Source organism: Hermetia illucens, chromosome 3 (genome assembly GCF_905115235.1).
Source record: "Hermetia illucens chromosome 3, iHerIll2.2.curated.20191125, whole genome shotgun sequence".
In the NCBI taxonomy this organism is placed as follows: domain Eukaryota; kingdom Metazoa; phylum Arthropoda; class Insecta; order Diptera; family Stratiomyidae; genus Hermetia; species Hermetia illucens.
The window spans coordinates 123070521-123089049 of record NC_051851.1 but is presented as its reverse complement, the minus strand read 5'-3'; the positions used below and the strand labels follow the sequence as shown (position 1 = coordinate 123089049).

Below are 18529 nucleotides of genomic sequence, written 5' to 3'. Positions count from 1 at the left end.
TTATTTATTTAAAGACAATTTTACAGATTTTTGAAATGCCGGCGATATTATCACCAAAACGCCATTTATGTAAAACTTGGCCTTTCATGCCTATCTAAGTTAACAAAAATCGCCACTAATACTTACGCTTTTAGAGACTTATGGCGACCTTATCTAGTTCGAATGAACTTGCGTGGGTGATTTCCATTGTTTAACCTATGGGATTTCTTTGTTCGTAGGAGGCAAAGTGCATAGCGGATCATCCTAAAATTTGGAGACAAAAATCGCAATCATTTCCCGGTGGAGATAATGCTCAAATGCAAGAAGATCTGATGAGCTGAACCCAAGTTGGTACTTAGTATTGATGTGCTAACTCCAGATGGGAAAAATCCTGAAAGGAATATGGACGCCTTATGAGTTTATGGTAGAAAATATGGAAAAATGCAACCAGTAACCACTTGCGAAATTTTAATGGAAAAATAGAAAAGAAAAAATCGCTTACATCGCATAAAATTAATATTTCTAAAACTCTGAACACAGGGGATCATCAAACAGCTAAATCCACCACAATTTACAATTTTCATGATAGTATCTTTTTGAATACCAAATGGAAAAAAAAAAAACACATTCATGACACATTCGCAATCTCTCCCATTTATTTAAAAAGAACCATTTTTTTATTAAGCACACATGGTATCTACATTTTGAGATATCTTCGTCGAACATCTATTAATTCCTTCCAACGTTTTTGCAACATCTGCACCAGGTATATCCGCTCGAACCGAATCGATTATATCAGGCAATTCTGTAGTGAGTACCTCAATGCAAGGAACAGCGTTTTTAGGATTCATCAAGGTGCAATGCGCCATACGCATGTGGATATTATGTAATTCCAGGTAAGTATCTGAGATACCATCTTGGATGATGGCCACTTCCGACTTGGAGGCGGTCAAAGCTCGGAACGTGCAGTTGCGTATCTGGTTCGCAAGTACGTAGAGCTGCTTTAGGGTGCATTTACCAACAGTTCTGATTTTCTCGATGCTCTGATTAAGGGTGTCTTGACACGTTTGCATTCCCATACGCAGCGCTTCCACACGCAATTTGAGTTCATTTGCAGCTGTTTGGAGCTCTCCAATGAGTCGTTGGATAACCGTTTTGAAGTTTTCTATAGATGCGCTAACTTCAGCATTGGCGATGCCAGTGGTGGGCGCTGAGACGGTTGCCATTTCGAGCAATGAGACTAGACACGACACTAGAGTATCCATTGAGTCGGTCCAACCGAAGATGGGTAGGAAAACTGACTCCATAACAGTTTTCGAATTATTCAGGATTTCATTTTGCTGGTCGACCGTCACGTTTCCTGCTTGCTGTTGTCCTGCAACTGATTGGCCATGAAACAGAACCTGTGGATGCGATAGAAAGTGAAATTCTAGTTGACCGGGACTTAAGTATGATTCGCACCAGGATAATGCTGGTGAAAATGAATATAGCCGCAGTCATCTCACTCTTCCCTGCTTGGTTCCTAAATGTTATGCGATGTCTTCAGAATCACTTACTAAACTGACTAGAATGAGTGTCCCACTTTTTATATGCCGCAGGCCGTAATTTGCTGTTTTAGAAGCTAACGTAAGATAGCTGGAGAAAAAATTGAGAAAATCCCCTACTTAAGGTATTAGTGGCAACAACACGGGGATTTCGATACAGGCCGTATGGAGAAAGAGCTTTCGAAGAGTCACTTTCATTTTTCTCGGATTTCATACCACATTCAATTGTAAACAGTTAGTCAGCTCCAATTGTTGGAAACGCATAATTTCAATACAAGAGTCCACAATTTTTTGTTATGAACATACATATACTTTTTATTATATAATTAAAAATAAGTAGATTTATAAAAGTGCTACCCAATCAGCACATCAGGGGTACGTCAGCCGTAATTTCCGCAGTGCACACATTAATTGGTTCCATTGTGGGTCGAGCTTCGGCTATTGTCAAGAAGCATTTCTGTGCGTTTGTGAAAAATGGGGTCAAATTATTACGCATGACCTCATTGAGACACCGAGGGGCTCCGACGTCGGTGAAGCAGCTACGACGTTTTTTGCACAGATCTCTGAATTCGGTCATCATATCATTAAGGTTCCTATTATTGTTCATCATATCCCCGCTGGCATGGTCCACTCCGTCATTCACACAGTTATGGATTTGGCTGATTGCAGCGTTGATACGCCTAGATGAACACTGGCCTAATTTCCCTTTTAGATCAACACAAACTTTCCGAAGCGAGGTTTCACAGGATTCTGCGTTTACGTACAAGCTCGCTATTCGCGCTTTTGCTAGCTCTACGTGTTTAAGCAGGTCAGGCATTAACGATTTAAAGCGATCAGTTAGTCCTGCCGCTGCCGCTTTCAATTTCTCATCTTGTATGTCCACGGTAGTTTGGTTCATTTCACTGTTCATCATGGTAGATATGCAGCTGTCCATTAATTCCGTGGTTCGGTTAAATCCTATCTTCATGGCGTTCAAGGCTATCTGTACTGTGTCGTCCGACAGTGTTAAAAGATCATTCATTATGGTATTAACACCATCAGTGGGTGAGATGTGAGCACCACTCTAAAAGCGAAACGATCGGGTTAGAAAAAGTACATCATGTCATCGGTAACTTACAAAAATAATGGCAATTACGATGCACAAGATATCCTTCCTCATTATGGCTAGGTTACTACTGTTGCAACCAATTGGTGTCACTGAGTTACGAAATCTAGAAAAGGCTAGAATTATTCTGATAGTGCTCTCTTTTGCTTGGGTTCTGTTAACTGACATTCATCTAGAACACACATCCGATTTTATAGGCAAGCTTTTTATGCGCCAATTAAGAGTAGCTCGAGCAGACGCGTCGTTGCCCACTAAATCCCTTGTAGGCTTTCAAAGAAGCATTGAGCAATATCACTCCGTTGAAAGTCGCTGGCGAATCTTTATAAAAAGAGAGATACTTTCCAGGAGACAACCTAAAATGATAAAATTTTACTGCACGCTGTATATTTCAAATGCAGGGATCAACAAGCACAAATCTTCTCTAATCACACGTAGAGCACTTGTTCTGCATGCACATTTTTGGGAAATATTTTTTCGATATGGCGCTCGATTATAGTCAAATCAAAGCGTTGTTCAGTGGAACAGTATGTCAACTGGTGCTCTATCTATCTATCATGAGAGGTATTCAATGCAGTACTATTCAGGTAAAAAACGTTGGGAAAATGCCACTCGGTTTTGGCTTCAAGGGAAAGTAGGACCATCAAAAATGGAAAAATTCAGCTGCAATGGTGAAGACAATGGAGAGCGTTCACATGCGAAGTAATCTTTTAAGCATCTGACATTGTGAATGTGGTAATATCAGTAAAACCTTGATGAATTTTTTTATTAGGCTCCCGCAATAAAACTTATCTTGTATCTTTTGACATAATTTCCAGTTTTGTGGAACTATGACATAAGGCCTTTTTCTTAAAAGCTGTCTTATTGTTAGTGTTGGCAGTTTTTGGTAAGTGGAACTATTCACAAATATTTACTTGTTTAAGGAGCAGAGCTTTGAGGGGCTTATTGTGATTAAATTGCGAGCACAAAAAAGGACAGATATTGTAGGTTTCTTAAAAGACACCAAGTTTTATAGTGAAAATAGGTAAGACTATCTGCAATCCTTTATTTTCGCATTGAGCTAAAGCCATCAATTCTGAATTGAATTCAAATTCAAGGATTAGGTGGTGCTTTGTAGACAACAAAGAAGTTTACGATATTTATTTTATCAAAAAGTGCAGACTAGTCTAAATATTGGAAAGTTATTAGTGAAGTCGCTGGGGCTTTTGACCTCGGGAATATAGCCATATTTGTGAGCCTTTGCAATTTTGTGCTGCAATGTTTGCAAACATTTTATCATAAAAATCATAATTAATAATATTTAGGCATATATTAAATAAATAATTTGTTTTAAAACACATATACCGTATTTTGAGAACCAACTGTCCCCTTTATAAGTGTATTCTCTTCTCATACTGATGATGTATGTATTTTTTAACAATACAAATTTGGCCAAGGAGGAAATATTCTCCTAAACCATTGGTTCTCCTCCACTTTTTACATTTTACGTTGAAAAGATCCGACCATGGAATTAATCACATTTTAAACGCGCATGCTGGTAATTTCTGAACTAGGTTTTCCGCTACCACCATTTTATCTACTATTCCCTCTTGCCCATGAACAGAGGGAGATATGCACCGTGCATCCTCTGGGACTCCATTGCAGTTTGGAGAGCCATATCATTCAGAAGATTTCTTCTTATGCTGGCTCCTTCTTCGCAGCTCTGTGCATCTACTGGCCTTTACCATCTGTATATAGGTTTCTTACTGCCGGCGTGCTTTGTTTGCGATAAAGAAGAGGTGGACTTTAGGGTGTATCTGTGTGTCATCTCGCCTACCAACGCGAGGTGAGGAATTCCCGAAATGAAGAATACTACCTTATCTGAGATGGTTCTGACGGTGGAGGGCAATTTGTCGTCTTTTTGTATTCTACGCTTAGTTTATGCACGTTGTAGGAGACATGTAGAGACCTGGGATTCTATATAACCAGATGGAGCTCACGCCCTGGCTATAAACAACCCACAAGTATACTGGGACTGTACTTCCTAGATAAAATCAGGTTTCGTCAGCCGTCAGGTTCTCACCGTTCCCGAGCATCTGATGGCCGACGTGGAGATGATGAAGTAGTTCCTAGTTTTAATTTGATAGCATTAACTCCTTCTCAGGAGTATAACCAAGGCTCTCCAAGATACTTTGAAACGATATAACCTATCACCGTGGCATCCCCTGGAATTGGAAGACTGAGTACATCCGATTTGTGGAGATGAATGGTCTCTGACTCGTCCCATCATAGCTTTACAGTCATTCCTTTTTCTGCAGGTTATGTAGGTGTATTCCTTTTACCCCTGATGGGTTCTACTTGCTGCCCTATAAGCCACTGATCTGGCTCCGTGGCAATACGATCGAAAGTTAGACAATGTATTATTCCACCTACTGCGGGGCTTTTTGGTTGTAAATCTGCACTGCATGGATTGAGGGCCATACGCACATGTTGTCACCTCTTCAATTGAATCTGTGACTATCACATGTCTTCGGGGTGTGGTCTCCGCGACAACATCCTAGACAAATGAACTGGAGATCCAACCATTTTTCAATAAGCAATTAAGCGGAAAACCACATAGGGGGTTTTCAGAACCAACTTTTTTTATTGTTAAGATTGTTAGCCTAGCCCTCCTAGAATACACTGAAGAAATTCCAAAGCAATTCCAAAAAATTGCATAATTACTGAACGAAAAAAATTTTGGTTTTTAATTAAAAGCTTTTTGGTTTTATTTACAAATTGGCGAGTTGGAGAACTCCAGTTGCGACTCTCAGTGGAATATTGTCCCCTAATTCTTTTATTTTTAGCTTAAACTTCAAAAAAGAAATTTCAAAAGTTGTTCGGAATATGACTAATGTCAAAATTCCATCGCATTCCGACTAAATTTTCACACTAAAAAAATTTTAAAAAGGTACGTGAAAAAAGGCCTTTAAGTAAGGATTCCCCCTTAAGGTCACTGTTGCACTTCTCGGCAATACGGTCTTTTCGTATATCTTCGCGATTCTCCAATTTGGTCCGTTCTTTTGGGTCAAATCGAATTCTCGCGGTTGGTAGTTGCAGCAGTCTCTCCAAAGCCACTAAATTCAGTTATAAGAAAACACTTAGGAATCCAAAATCCTTCCCACAAAAGGAACAAGGGGATGATCGTTAAGATTCAGAAAAGGGGTACCCGTTGTGAATCTTGAGCGCGATATTTGGAGGGATGTTTGAATGATCCCTGCTGTTTCAAAAATAATTGTTCAAAAATTCCTGGAACCTGTCAAATGAAACTTTAATCGAGAGAAAGTGGGCTGATTTCATCGATACATCGATACCATGTGGATCACCTTGCGGTAGTGCAAGTAGTGCAAACCTTTGATTGACTTACTATTTCGATTTCAAGAGAACAACGCCAACAGAGACTGTATCTGGAATACACTATGCAATTGGGTATATTTGAGGAGCTAATAGTTATTATCAGAGTGACATATTATAGTTCAAAATATCACGTGCTGCACCGACTTAAAATATGGAAAGAATTTGAAGTCCAAAGCGGGGTTCGCCGGGACTCCATCCTGTCCTGTGTGTGATTTTATTTCTTCCTTTAATCGGCGGCATCTTTCCTCAAACACCTTGACTACGCTGATCGAGTCTGCTTGGGCTTGGGACGTTTATTAATTTGTATAGCTCGGACGCATCGTTGCTGCTGCCGGCGATATCGAACTTAACACCCTCGCTGCGTTGTCCAAAATTTGAAAATGCCAGCATCTCAACATCAAGATCAAGTTCAGACTGCTCTGTGTTGTTATATGGGGTGGGACATAGCAAGTGATTTCCACTGTTACTAGAAAGCAACAAACTTTTGTCAACACTTCTCTGTGTTTGACATCCGAGTACTTTGTTCTGATACAGTTTCAAACTTTAACGCACGGGCCAGATACCAGTACTATTGCTGATGACAAAGCGGAATTGTCAGTTGATAGGTCACACACTAACAAAGAGCGACAACTCCATTGCTAATCACGACACGACTATCCCAAGGCGACCCATTAACGGGTTGCGCCAGTAACGCGTGGTGCCAAACGTAAGAGGAGTGCAAGCTTCTCGGGAAGTTATGGAGCGGGTTGAAACATATTTCAGCAAGCCGTCAACTTTTGATACACTTTGCTCCATTTAAGAGTAATTGCCAACCATATAGGCTTTTTTTAAACTCAGAACGGATTCCTCTCTAAGTTCTTCCCAAGAGCTGCCACTTCAGCAAGATCCTGGGTACGCATTGCTGCGTCTTCTATAAGCGAGTTTTTATCTTGCTTATCGAATCCATCAGTTTTCCCCACTAAGGATCTTTCCAACTTGAGCATGAGATCCCTTCTCTGAGTTCTTCGGATCTTGCTAAAATTAATTGTCACTTAGGCGTTTTTGGTTGGGATCAGCATGACCCTTTTTAAGGTTTTGTATGAAAGAAAACCTTATTAGAATCGATTCAATGTCTGTCTGTCGGCCACACCCGATTTATTTGGAAACGGCTAAGGAAATTGTCACGAAATTTAGTGGGAAAATGTGTTGAATTCAAGTAACCTTGACATGACAAACTGATCTATTTCTTATATTGGGCGAAACATAGGGGAGCGAGGGTTAAAAAGTTTTCCTCGAAAAGTGCAAAAGGTCTCATTCCCAGAGCCTATCCAACCGAAAAATCGGAAAAAAATCACAATGATGCACTTCCGATACCTGCTCAAATAAATTTATTTTTTTATTTTATCCTGAAATCAAAAGTAACTACTTCAAACAGTTGCTCGAAGATGCCGAAATCTTGGGGTGGGGCCTACAATGTGATAATGAAAAGGCTACAAAAATTACGCCGGGTAACCTGTTAACGCCTTCTGAAAAAAATTGTTGCCACTTCAACACCAAAAGCAGCGGAAACAAACGGTGGTCCAGATCAATAAGTACAATGGTGAGTCAGGTAAGAAACATGCTGAATTCTGAACTGGAGCCGATTTAAGCTCGTATTGGCTGACTTAAGTATTGCTCTATATTTGGCGAGTTTTATGGACATTGTTGCGGAACAGATAAAGACCCCAAATAGTACATTGTCACAGCGGGGATAGCACGGGACTCAGTACTAGGTCGCTGTTGTGGAATATCATGCATAATAGAGTGCTCTTGACTTCCGCCCCAGAGGAGGCTGCGATTAAGGATGATGGTTGACTTGGCTGTAGTTATCGCAGCAAAGCGCATGGTGATAGTGAGAGCCGTAAAGTCCTGGCTGGAAAAGGTTTGAACTGACACTGGAGGATGAGAAAACGGAAGCGGTCTCAACGAACTACTGAAAGATGAACTCTGTCAGGGTGAAAGTCGTCCCTCTAAGCTAGTTTTTGAATTCCTTGGGCTGATGATTGACCTCAAACTGAGCTTTCGGGGTACCTTAGAGTATACGTGTTAAAAGACAGCTAGTGCAAAAATGATGTTGAATGTTGGCGTGCCGAAACAGTGTCGCATGTTGATTTTAGCTGGAGTGGTGTTTCACGGGTGGACGCAATTGAAAATTCTCAAAGAAGGAAACAACTAGCACATTGCCCATTTCCTCACTCGACACGGTGGTTGGTACAAACACTATCTGCACTGCTTTGGGTTGGACGGTTTGGCGAATTGTTTTGCGCGCGGTGGCATGCCGGTGGATGTTGATTATGTGATGTTGCGCTGCCCAAGGATCACGATGAGGAGAATTAACTTGAACCAAACGGTGGGAAGCATCGTGACTCCGGAGAGTGTAACGGTACTGAACTTGAAGGAGAATTGGGTTACAGTTTCCTCTGCAATTGTAAAAAGGCAGAACGTGAAATAATACTTAAATGGTTATCTTGGGGACCGGGGCTGGAGAGACGACCCAAGCTCTGCCACGCTAGGGTCCGATGTGTCTCTCTAAGGTTTTTACATCTTCGTGTTCGAACATCGAACGCCCATCTTGTTTGGGAGATTTGAAATTAGTTTTTTTTCTTGTGATACTTCTAGTTACTGGCAATGGATCGGATATTTCTTTTCTTACGCTATTATCTCAAAGAAATTTATTGGGAGGCTGATCATCGCTCCTATTAGTTCGTATATCCATGCAGGAGACAAGGTCTTTTCGAAATTTAAACTGGTGATTAGATAGAAGAATAATTTTGAAGTTACAGTTCTGGGCTAAGCCAAATGTCCATGCTTTCTCAAAAAGTTTTCCCAACTTTGACAGGAGGGAAATAGACTTGAAGCTTTCTAGTTCGTGAAAGCTAGGAGAGAAAATAACCATTGTTTAAGTAGATAATTGCAACAAAAGGCTTGAATAGAGTTGTGGAAATAAATTTCGAATGTTATTAACCCTGCTGCGCCATAGTGTTATGCTTCTAGAATGATTTAAGTTATTATCTTTGCAACGACACGTAGATACTCCACCAATTGTCACACTTAAAACAGGCCCCCTTCATTGAGATTGTGACGATCATCCCCTTCTTCCATTCTCTTTGAAAGTAGTTGGAAGGATTCCCTAGATTTCTGTACGAGTGGAAGTAGCAGATCAGCAGTAGCTGCATGGGCAGCGATAAATAACTCTCCGGGGTGACCATCAAACCCTGCGGTTTTACTCCGTTTGAGTGCATTGATGACCGAAATGATTTCTCTTCTCCTTGGAGGAACAGTGTGTGTACACATGCTAAAGTGACTAGCCATTTCATTCACAAGAGGAGGAACTTCATCGGATGTGATACAGTTGAGAAACACGGTGAAGATTTCTTTTCACCTCCTCAGTTCATTATCGTGGAGTTCCCACCACATGTAAGCTCTTTTTTCATGCGGTATATATTCCTCAAATCGTTGCGATATGCGGCGTCTGGCTAGCGCAATAGCAAATTCTCTCTTGTTATGGGGTACATTGCGTTGAATTTTTTAGTATTTTGCTCGGTATTGGAGTTCGAGCGCGTCACGCCCGCCATCACTTGCAGCGGTCAGTAGAGCCTTCAACCCCTTCCTTTCATCTATCCACTTCCACGATTTCGCAGTCAGCCAGATCTTATAATGCCCCTTTGGGACGATGACCTGTGTAACACCCGTGAAAAGAACGCTTTTGATCCCGACCCAATGCCCATCGATATTCTCAGACGAGTTACTCAGTATATCTACCGTTTGATCGGTGGCACGTAAGTGTGGTTGACGCGCTATATCCTACCAAGGTGTTGAATTGTAAGCATATATATATATATATTAAACTGGGCCGGAATTTTGCCATTAGAGGTCTGTCGAAAGCCAGGTCCCAGGTCAAGAGAGCGTACTTTGTGGTAGCCGTCAGAAGAAACCCGATACCGAGTTCGCGTCTGCTACCAACTGGCTTTCCAGAGTACCAAAACACATTACCGGAGGAGTCCTGCCATCTTGCTTCATTTAGGCCCAGAATGTCCAGCTTATATCGTCAAAATTCCCACTCAGGTTCAAGAAATCGAGCATTCTAAGGACCTTCGTTACCGTTGTCAAGGAGCGTGAGTACATTCCACAAACCAAGTTGCGAGCCCACAAATGTCCACTCCTTTTAGTTGCCTCTTATAATAAACAAAGAGGACTTTGAGTATATCCTTAAGCGCCAACTCGCAGGGCAAGTAGTCAACCGGTAAGATGAGGACAACTTAAATTCAACTGCGAAGAGATCAGACACACCAGGAAGCGTTTTCAATGATTTCATCTGGAAACTTTGTCTGGTTTCATCAGACAGCAGAAAGTAGCCCATGATGGATTGACTTGTGCGTCTAGCTTGTGAACCTGGCAAGACAGGCATCAGGTGCGCCTTAACTTGAAGTCGTCACTGACAATGAGCTATTGGTAATGGCCCGGATTTCATGTAGAGGGAAACTAAGAAAATTCGTCTATTATCTGTGGTTTCAACAAATTTCGTCGCAGTTGAAGAGGTGAACAGGTTTTTGACTGATAACTTCTTCAAAGTCATAGTCATTCTGGATAGTGTTATATCCAGTGAAGTTGACATTATGTCTGGTCTTTAAATGAGTCTCTGAAATGAAGAAGAAGTTTATTTTCAAAGAATCAGCCAACACCTGGCCAGTAGCACTTTGGGTGTGTGATACTAGTCAAAGTCAAAGCCAACGACATTTAACTCCAGTTTAAGTTTAAGTTTTTTTATTTTCGATAGTGACTTACTCTAATACATTGTTAATGACATTCTAGCTTAAATATTTAGCCTAACTAACTTAACTTCATTTCAATGGGTGGCTATTACAATTGTTCGGCCTACCCGACCTTCTGTGTAATTATTACTTTAATTGTATTAATTTTAATACATTGATCTTGACAATAATTTTGAGCTGAACTGTATTATTTTCAAACTGCGCTTGTACTAAAAGCGTCAGAAGGCATTACTTACTTACTTACTTACAACTAATTAAATCTAACTAAGTCTAAACTTAATCTAACTTAATCTAACAATAAGTATTTAAACCTACTATTTACAATAGCACATTACATTGCTTATGCTTAATCTCGGTGTACCCCTACCAAGCAGGGAGAATCGTAGAGGGAAAGGATGGCAAGGTTTTAGAGATTCACTCACTATTTGGCAGGGTCTTAGGAAGTTGGCCAATGGGTAGGTGCTACCCTGTTGGTAGAGTTGCCGGATTAGTGGATTTGGATGGTTCTCCGTTCTTTCGAAGAGCCGTTCCACCAAATTGAGAACGAATTCTCGAATAGGTTGTACTTTGACGCGCTGACACACTTCCGCGTTTCTTCCAACCTTCTTGGTCTTCCAGTTATAGGAAAGACCAGTGCAGTGCCTTAAAATCCGGAGTTCGAATGCCTCACATTTGGACATGGTTCGGGTGAAGCAAGTGATCCACGTGGGCACTCCATAGCAGATAATGGGTCTGATCAGGGTCTTGTACAGAATCAGTTTGGCCTTGGGGCTGAGTTATACTTTCTTTTGAAGAAGAAAGTAGATCCTACTGAGTGCACCGCGTGCCTTAGCGATAGCGAGCTCAAGGTGTGGCTTGAACTTAGGGAGTTCATGAAGCTTAACTTCTAAGTACTTAATAGTCTGGGAATTGGTCACTACAGTGTGTCTGATCTTCATTTTTAAGCGTTTAGCTTTCCTATGGATTCCTCTAGAACCTAGGTATCTAGATTCCCTCCGAAAGGTGCACAATTGCATTTTGGCCTCATTAATTTGAATGCCCCATTGCAGGTAATATTTGTACAGATCTTTCACATATTTCTCGGCCGCCTTCGTTGCCTTATTGGAGTGGAGGCTCGAAGAGAATATGAGGGTATCATCGGCATATTGAATAAGGTCAGTGCCGGTCTCGGGACTTGGGACGTCAGCCGTGAAGATATTGTAAAATGTGGATCCAGAAATTGATCATTGCGGTACTCCCGATCTTACCGACAAGAGATCGGAGAATTCATTTCCCACGCTGATATAGAAATACCTATCTTCGAAGAAGCTTATCATCGGAATTGGAAACTCAACATCTATTAGCTTGTAGATTAGTCCGTTTACCCATACGGAGTCGAAGGCCTTTTCTAAGTCCAATGCACATGCTACGGTCGGCTTATTATTTACGTTAAGTTTTGCTACGACAGTGTCGTGAAGGTAGCTAAGTGCATGTTGTGTTCCGTGTTTGCTGCGGAATCCGAACTGATGGTTGGGTATAATCTCTTTCAGATTGCAATATTGGACTAGCCTGATTGTCCATGCTTTCTCAAAGAGTTTGCCTAGATTGGGCAATAATGATACCGGTCTAAAGTTGTTAGACTCACTAGAGTTGCCTTTTTTCGGATCGCAATTATTTTAGCTACTTTCCAGGTGGTGGGAAAGTAGCCATTATTTATGCAGTTATTAAATGCTGCCAGCAAAAATTTTATGGAGACTCAGGGAAGTTGCCTAATGACGTAATTAGGAATTTCATCCAGTCCGCTGAAATTTTATCGTCTAGGCCAGCCTCTCTTTTGGGAACCATGTATTTATATACTGCACTTTCGCGGTAACGGGTGGGATGTTGCATTAGTCCACATTTGCAGGAGTGTGGTGTTTTTGTCTTTGGACATACCCAACGAGGACGGTATTTTGTACACTTAACGTACCTTTGTGTGAAAAATTCTGGGTAATGTGCTCGAAGTTTCATCATCATCATCATCATCAACGGCGCAACAACCGGTATCGGGTCTAGGCCCGCCTTAATAAGGAACTCCAGACATCCCGGTTTTGCGCCGAGGTCCACCACTTCGATATCCCTAAAAGCTGTCTGGCGTTCTGACCTACACCATCGCTCCATCTCAGGCAGGGTCTGCCTCGTCTTCTTTTTCTACCATAGATATTGCCCTTATAGACTGTCCGGGTGGGATCATCCTCATCCATATGGATTAGTGACCCGCCCACCGTAACCTATTGAGCCGGATTTTATCCACAACCGGATGATCATGGTATCGCTCCTAGATTTCGTCATTGTGTAGGCTACGGAATCGTCCATCCTCATGTAGGGGGCCAAAAATTCTTCGGAGGATTCTTCTCTCGAATGCGGTTACAATTTTTCTTGCTAAGAACCCAAGTTTCCGAGGAATACATGAGGACTGGCAAGATCATAGTCTTGTACAGTAAGAGCTTTGACTCTATGGTGAGACGCTTCGAGCGGAACAGTCTATGTAAGCTGAAATAGGCTCCGTTGGCTGACAACAACCGTGTGCGGATTTCATCATCCTAGCTGTTATAGGTTGTGATTTTCGACCCTAGATAGGAGAAATTGTCAACGGTCTCAAAGTTGTATTCTCCTATCCTTATTCTTCTTCGTGTTTGACCAGTGCGGTTTGATGTTGTTGGTTGATTCGTCTTCGGTGTTGACATTGCCACCATATATTTTGTCTTGCCTTCATTGATGTGCAGTCTGCTCGATCTGGAAGAAGGCAGTTTGTACGACTTGGGAGGATCTTCCCATGATGTCGATATCGTCGGCATAGGCCAGTAGTTGGGTGGACTTGAAGAGGATCGTACCTCTTGCATTTACCTCAGTATCACGGATCACTTTCTCGAGGGACAGGTTAAAGAGGACGCATGATAGCGCATCCCCTTGTCGTAGACCGTTGTTGATGTCGAATGGTTTTGAGAGTGATCCTGCTGCTTTTATCTGGCCTCGCACATTGGTCAGGGTCAGCCTAGTCAGTCTTATTAATTTCGTCGGGATACCGAATTCTCTCATGGCGTGTACAGTTTTACCCTGGCTGTACTATCATAGACGGCTTTAAAGTCGATGAATAGATCGTGCAACTGTTGTCCATATTCCAACAGTTTTTCCATCGCTTGTCGTAGAGAGAAAATCTGATCTGTTGCTGATTTGCCTGGAGTGAAGCCTCTTTGGTATGGGGTAATGATGTTCTGGGCGTATGGGGCTATCCGGCCTACCAAGATAGTGGAGAATATCTTATAGATGGTACTCAGCAACGTGATACCTCTATAATTGCTGCACTGCGTGATATCTCCCTTTTTATGTATGAGACAGATAATGCCTCGCTGCCAATCGTCAGGCATTGATTCGCTGTCCCATACCTTGAGCACAAGTTGATGAACCACTTTGTGTAACTGGTCGCCTCCATATTTAACCAATTCGGCTGTAATTCCATCGGCTCCTGGTGACTTATGATTTTTTAGCCGATGAATTGCATGGGTTAATAATAATAATAATAATCGTTGGCGCAACAATCCATATTGGATCAGGGCCTTGAAGTGTGTTAGAGCACTTCATTCAAGACCGTAACGGTACACTACAGTAGACTGTAGGAGGCAATGTGGTCAGCATTGCGCTCGCCCGAGATTATTACCCCGATTTGACTCAGGTACTCATTCACAACTGAGTCGACTGGTATCCGACGTCAAATCACGATACAAATTCCACTGCCATCAGTGAGATTTGAACCGCGACCTTCCGTACGACAGCCTAACCTGCTGCTCTAACCACTCAGCTATCCGGACACATGAATTGCATGGGTTGTTTCTCCTAAACTTGGTGGTGACAGTATTTGTCTGTCGTCTTCAGTTGGCGGGACCTCCAACTCGCCGATGTTCTGGTTGTTCAGTAGTTCATCAAAGTACTCAACCCATAGCTCCAATATTCCCATTCTACGGGAAATCAGATTTGCCTCTTCGTCTCGGCAGGATGTTGTTGGTAAAACTTCCGCGCCTGGTGCGGTTGCTCGAGGTTTAGGTAGATAAAATACTGCACTTCATCAGCTGAGAAGGTTCAAGCCTTTTACTAACTATATTTATTACAAAGTAGCTCTACTAAAATTAAACAATGCCAAAATTATCAATTGCATATAGATGACGTAAGATCGTATTGCATTACGAATCAGTTAGGTGCCTTTAACTAGTTGCCCGACTAGTGGCCATTGAGGCGCGTAAGCATGTTCGTTTTTAGATAAGGAACCTGCGAACATTTCATTTTCATTTTGTTCTAAACTTTTTGCATTAGTTGTGGACAATTTACAGACAATATTTCATTAAAGTCTGAAACCAGTTTACATTGAAACTAAGCCATAACCATTTGAACTAAGCATGCAAATAAGCTTTGCGTTAATATTATAAATTTAGATTACCAATATTGAAACTATGGAAAAATCATGTTTCATATTATTGGAATGGAGTAAATATTTGTCTTTCGTCTGATTAATCCCAAAAGTGAAATTATCTCTAATTAATTTCATCCATATCTCTGGTCAGAGGTACATTTCTCTCAGTATGATTTACAGCATCCTTCGCTATCATATATTAGTCCCTAGTGCATTCTAGATCGGGACAGGATCCACCGTCCTACGGCAATAATCAATGCAATATCCAGCGTTTGTATGTGACTTCATTTTCTTTGCACAAGATTAATTCCATGGCAAAGGCCACAAATCCAATCGGTGGTTTTAATTTTAATTCGATGCATCTATGAAATTGACGTGATATCATGCTACGTATCTGGAATTTCAATCAAGGACAACATGCTTGTGCTCCTCATTTGTGTGCAGTGGTCAAAATTTGTGAACACACGTCCAGTTGATCGTGGCTACTCAACGTGGAGTCGGCCATATCCCGTTTTAATTCTGGATATGATGGCTTGGAACAATGTGGGATTTAGGCAATAACAGGCAAATGAGAATAAGCATTCTACGGAATGCATTTGCTCATGTGTTTTCATAATTCTTAACGAGATGTGGAATAAAGCGGGCATGTTCATAAAAGAGTCGTAAGGACTACCCCTGGTTCGACTTGATATTGAATGGTAGAGCTCGAATGCTCTTCTATATTATCCTGTTCCAAATTAACTGGTTTTCCGATGTTAGCGTCAATTTCTCTGCTGGCGATAAGCTTCTTTACGTCTTTCAAACATTGGTAAGTTCGATGCCGATTATTGTGTTGCAGATTTTGGGAACTGAGCTTGTTACTTCTTGATAGGCATGTGGGCTAGTTCACCTTTCATGTTCCGGAATTTCGCTTGAAGGCATGATATTCATGAAATGCACTGACGGATACTGCCGGTAGGCGCAATTATCATTTTATTTGGAACTTAGCCAAAGGAACGAAGTGTTATATGTACATACATAAAGATAAAGGTGAAGAGAACTGGCCATTGCCGAAACTAGGAGAAATCATTCAGATTTCTGGAGATGAGCTTATACAAACCATCATCGTTCAGAAATGTTTCCGTTATCTAGTTTTTGATTACTTTCTGTGCATATACAGAAACAGCATGGAAGTTGATTTGGTTTTAGGAACTATCATTTTAGAGGTTTTTGGCTTCTCGCTTTCATAGCCTCTGCTAATGTAGGTATAATCAATCAATAACATGGATGTAGGTGATAGAACAAAGCTGATTAGGTGAGTTATTTTTCAGAACTATAAGAGAAACTTAACTGAAAGTGAGGACAAGGTTTGTAGAAAACCTGCTGTTAAAACCTCATCAATTACCGAAAGAAAAATGTGAACATACACATTTCTGCTATGGTTCTCGTTCATTCCTCTGTAAAGTGAAGGATATCGCCACAATTTCTGCTTTGTTATTCTTTTATCCTTTCTCATTTTTGATCAGGAGTTAGTCTCGTAAATGTGCATAACAAAATAGGTGTGGGCATTAGGGGTTCATGTCGTTTCGACGTCGCTCGCTTCGACGCGGCACCTTTTGACGCAACCACCTTTCCTCACTGCACATTGCGTTGCTCCAGTGGCACTATTTGTTTAATATGCAATCAATGTTCATTCTGGGGTTGAAAGCCCTGTGGCAATCGATAATACGCCAAGAAAAGATACTTTCTCTTATTTTAATAATAATAATCGTTGGCGCAACAATCCATGTTGGATCAGGGCTTTGAAGTGTGTTAGAGCACTTCATTCAAGACCGTAACGGTACACTAGGAGGCAATGTGGTCAGCATTGCACTCGCCCGAGATTATTACCCTGATTTGACTCAGGTACTCATTCACAGCTGAGTCGACTGGTGTCCGACGTCAAATCACGATACAAATTCCACTGCCACCAGTGAGATTTGAACCGCGACCTTCCGTACGACAGCCTTGCGCTCTAACCACTCAGCTATCCGGACACACTCAGGGCGACATACAATGGCGTCAAATGTCACTTGCTGCACCGAGGTAAAATCTCAAAGGATTTTGAGTACCAAAGCGGAGTCCGCCAAGGTTGCATCTTATCACCGATATTATTTCTTCTTGTTATCGGTGACGTTCCTCATGCTGTTTTATCCGTTATACGTGGAGGAATTCAATAGACGATCCCATCTTTCCTGAAACACCTCGACTAACCATGACCTTGGCCAAATGGCTCTGGATTTGGAAAGAGAAGCAAATAGAGTTAGATCAAATGCTTAAATTGGATTAAATTTCAAGTTACTTCCTCTCAATCTGTCGAACACAGTTTATAATTTCCGATTGTGTAATGGAAAAAAGACAAAATTTTATTTTTAAATGCCGAATAATGAGTTTTTATTGCTCATATACCGGTAGTTCGAGCCTGGTTGGACTATTCCATTTTCTAACATTTCGCCAATTGGTCGTATATGACCTGCCAATACACCTGGGACAACCGATAATGTTTTTGGATAATAGGTGCCTGATTTCCCTCCCTCTCCCTTCAAGTGGAATATTTCATGATATTCATTACATAATTCTCTAATAGAAATTTCCTCCTCTTTACTTAACTGGTCTCTTATTCTAGTATAGTCGGAAGACTGGAAGATGGACGCTTCGGGTACAAAGGCATTTTGTTCATCTTGTGTGAGAAATGCTATTCACGTTTTCTCATTCGCGTATACCTTCAATTCAAAGTATTCCTTGATATACATATGCATTTCCAAACTCCAACTAGGCCGTTTATATGAGTTCACCTTGTATGATGATGACGTCATACACATCCTAGAATGCGATCAATTCGCGTGAAACTTTGACATTCTATAACTTTGTTAGCAGTAGGTGATTTTTGTCAAGATTTCGAAAATTTTGCACATCAGAGATGAACTTAAACGGGGTTTTCAGGTAAATTTGAAAAATGTGGTAATATGTTATTATTAACTTTATTTCAGCAAGTATCGGATAGAGGTTAGATATTGTAGTTAAATCTAAAATTGATAGACCAGTAGCTTACTTCAAACTACAATTCTTTTTATGGTGTATATATATTTCCGCAGTAACTTACCCCCATCGTCAGTACAAAGCTGGTACTGATGAAGGGGGTAAGTTGCTGCCGAAATATATATACACTATAAAATAAAATTGTAGTTTGGAGTAAGCTACTGGTCTATCAAGTATCGGATGTATTTTCAGGCCTAGATTTTGTGTAGGTGAACAGATAGACAGAGAAACATTGAATCGGTTGTAATAAGGTCTTGTT

General features: G+C 41.1%; 3 protein-coding genes across 3 annotated transcripts in view; 1 reads left to right on the top strand and 2 right to left on the bottom strand.

Moving 5' to 3' along the window:
* The window catches only part of LOC119651240 (lachesin-like), a 248053-nt gene that overhangs the window by 48012 nt on the left and 181512 nt on the right, over positions 1–18529 (top strand). The window lies entirely within an intron of this gene.
* On the bottom strand, positions 607–1578 carry LOC119651244. The gene is made up of 2 exons (XM_038054723.1): positions 1441–1578; positions 607–1382 (listed from the first exon to the last, which is right to left on the bottom strand). The coding sequence occupies exons 1-2, from the start codon at positions 1477–1479 to the stop codon at positions 660–662; spliced, it is 762 nt and encodes a 253-aa protein (XP_037910651.1). The 5' UTR covers positions 1480–1578; the 3' UTR covers positions 607–659.
* On the bottom strand, positions 1835–2811 carry LOC119651241. Its single transcript, XM_038054720.1, has 2 exons — positions 2641–2811; positions 1835–2586 (listed from the first exon to the last, which is right to left on the bottom strand). Exons 1-2 carry the CDS (start codon positions 2794–2796, stop codon positions 1885–1887), a joined length of 858 nt encoding a protein of 285 aa, XP_037910648.1. The 5' UTR covers positions 2797–2811; the 3' UTR covers positions 1835–1884.

Bases quoted from the DNA above. Each gene is read 5' to 3' on its own strand.
- LOC119651244 (XM_038054723.1), bottom strand. From the start codon at position 1,479: ATGACTGCGGCTATATTCATTTTCACCAGCATTATCCTG. The intron at 1,383-1,440 runs GTGCGAATCATA...TCGCATCCACAG, and splicing joins TTTTCACCAGCATTATCCTG to GTTCTGTTTCATGGCCAATC.
- LOC119651241 (XM_038054720.1), bottom strand. From the start codon at position 2,796: ATGTCAGTTAACAGAACCCAAGCAAAAGAGAGCACTATCAGAATAATT. The intron at 2,587-2,640 runs GTAAGTTACCGA...TTTCGCTTTTAG, and splicing joins TCGTAATTGCCATTATTTTT to AGTGGTGCTCACATCTCACC.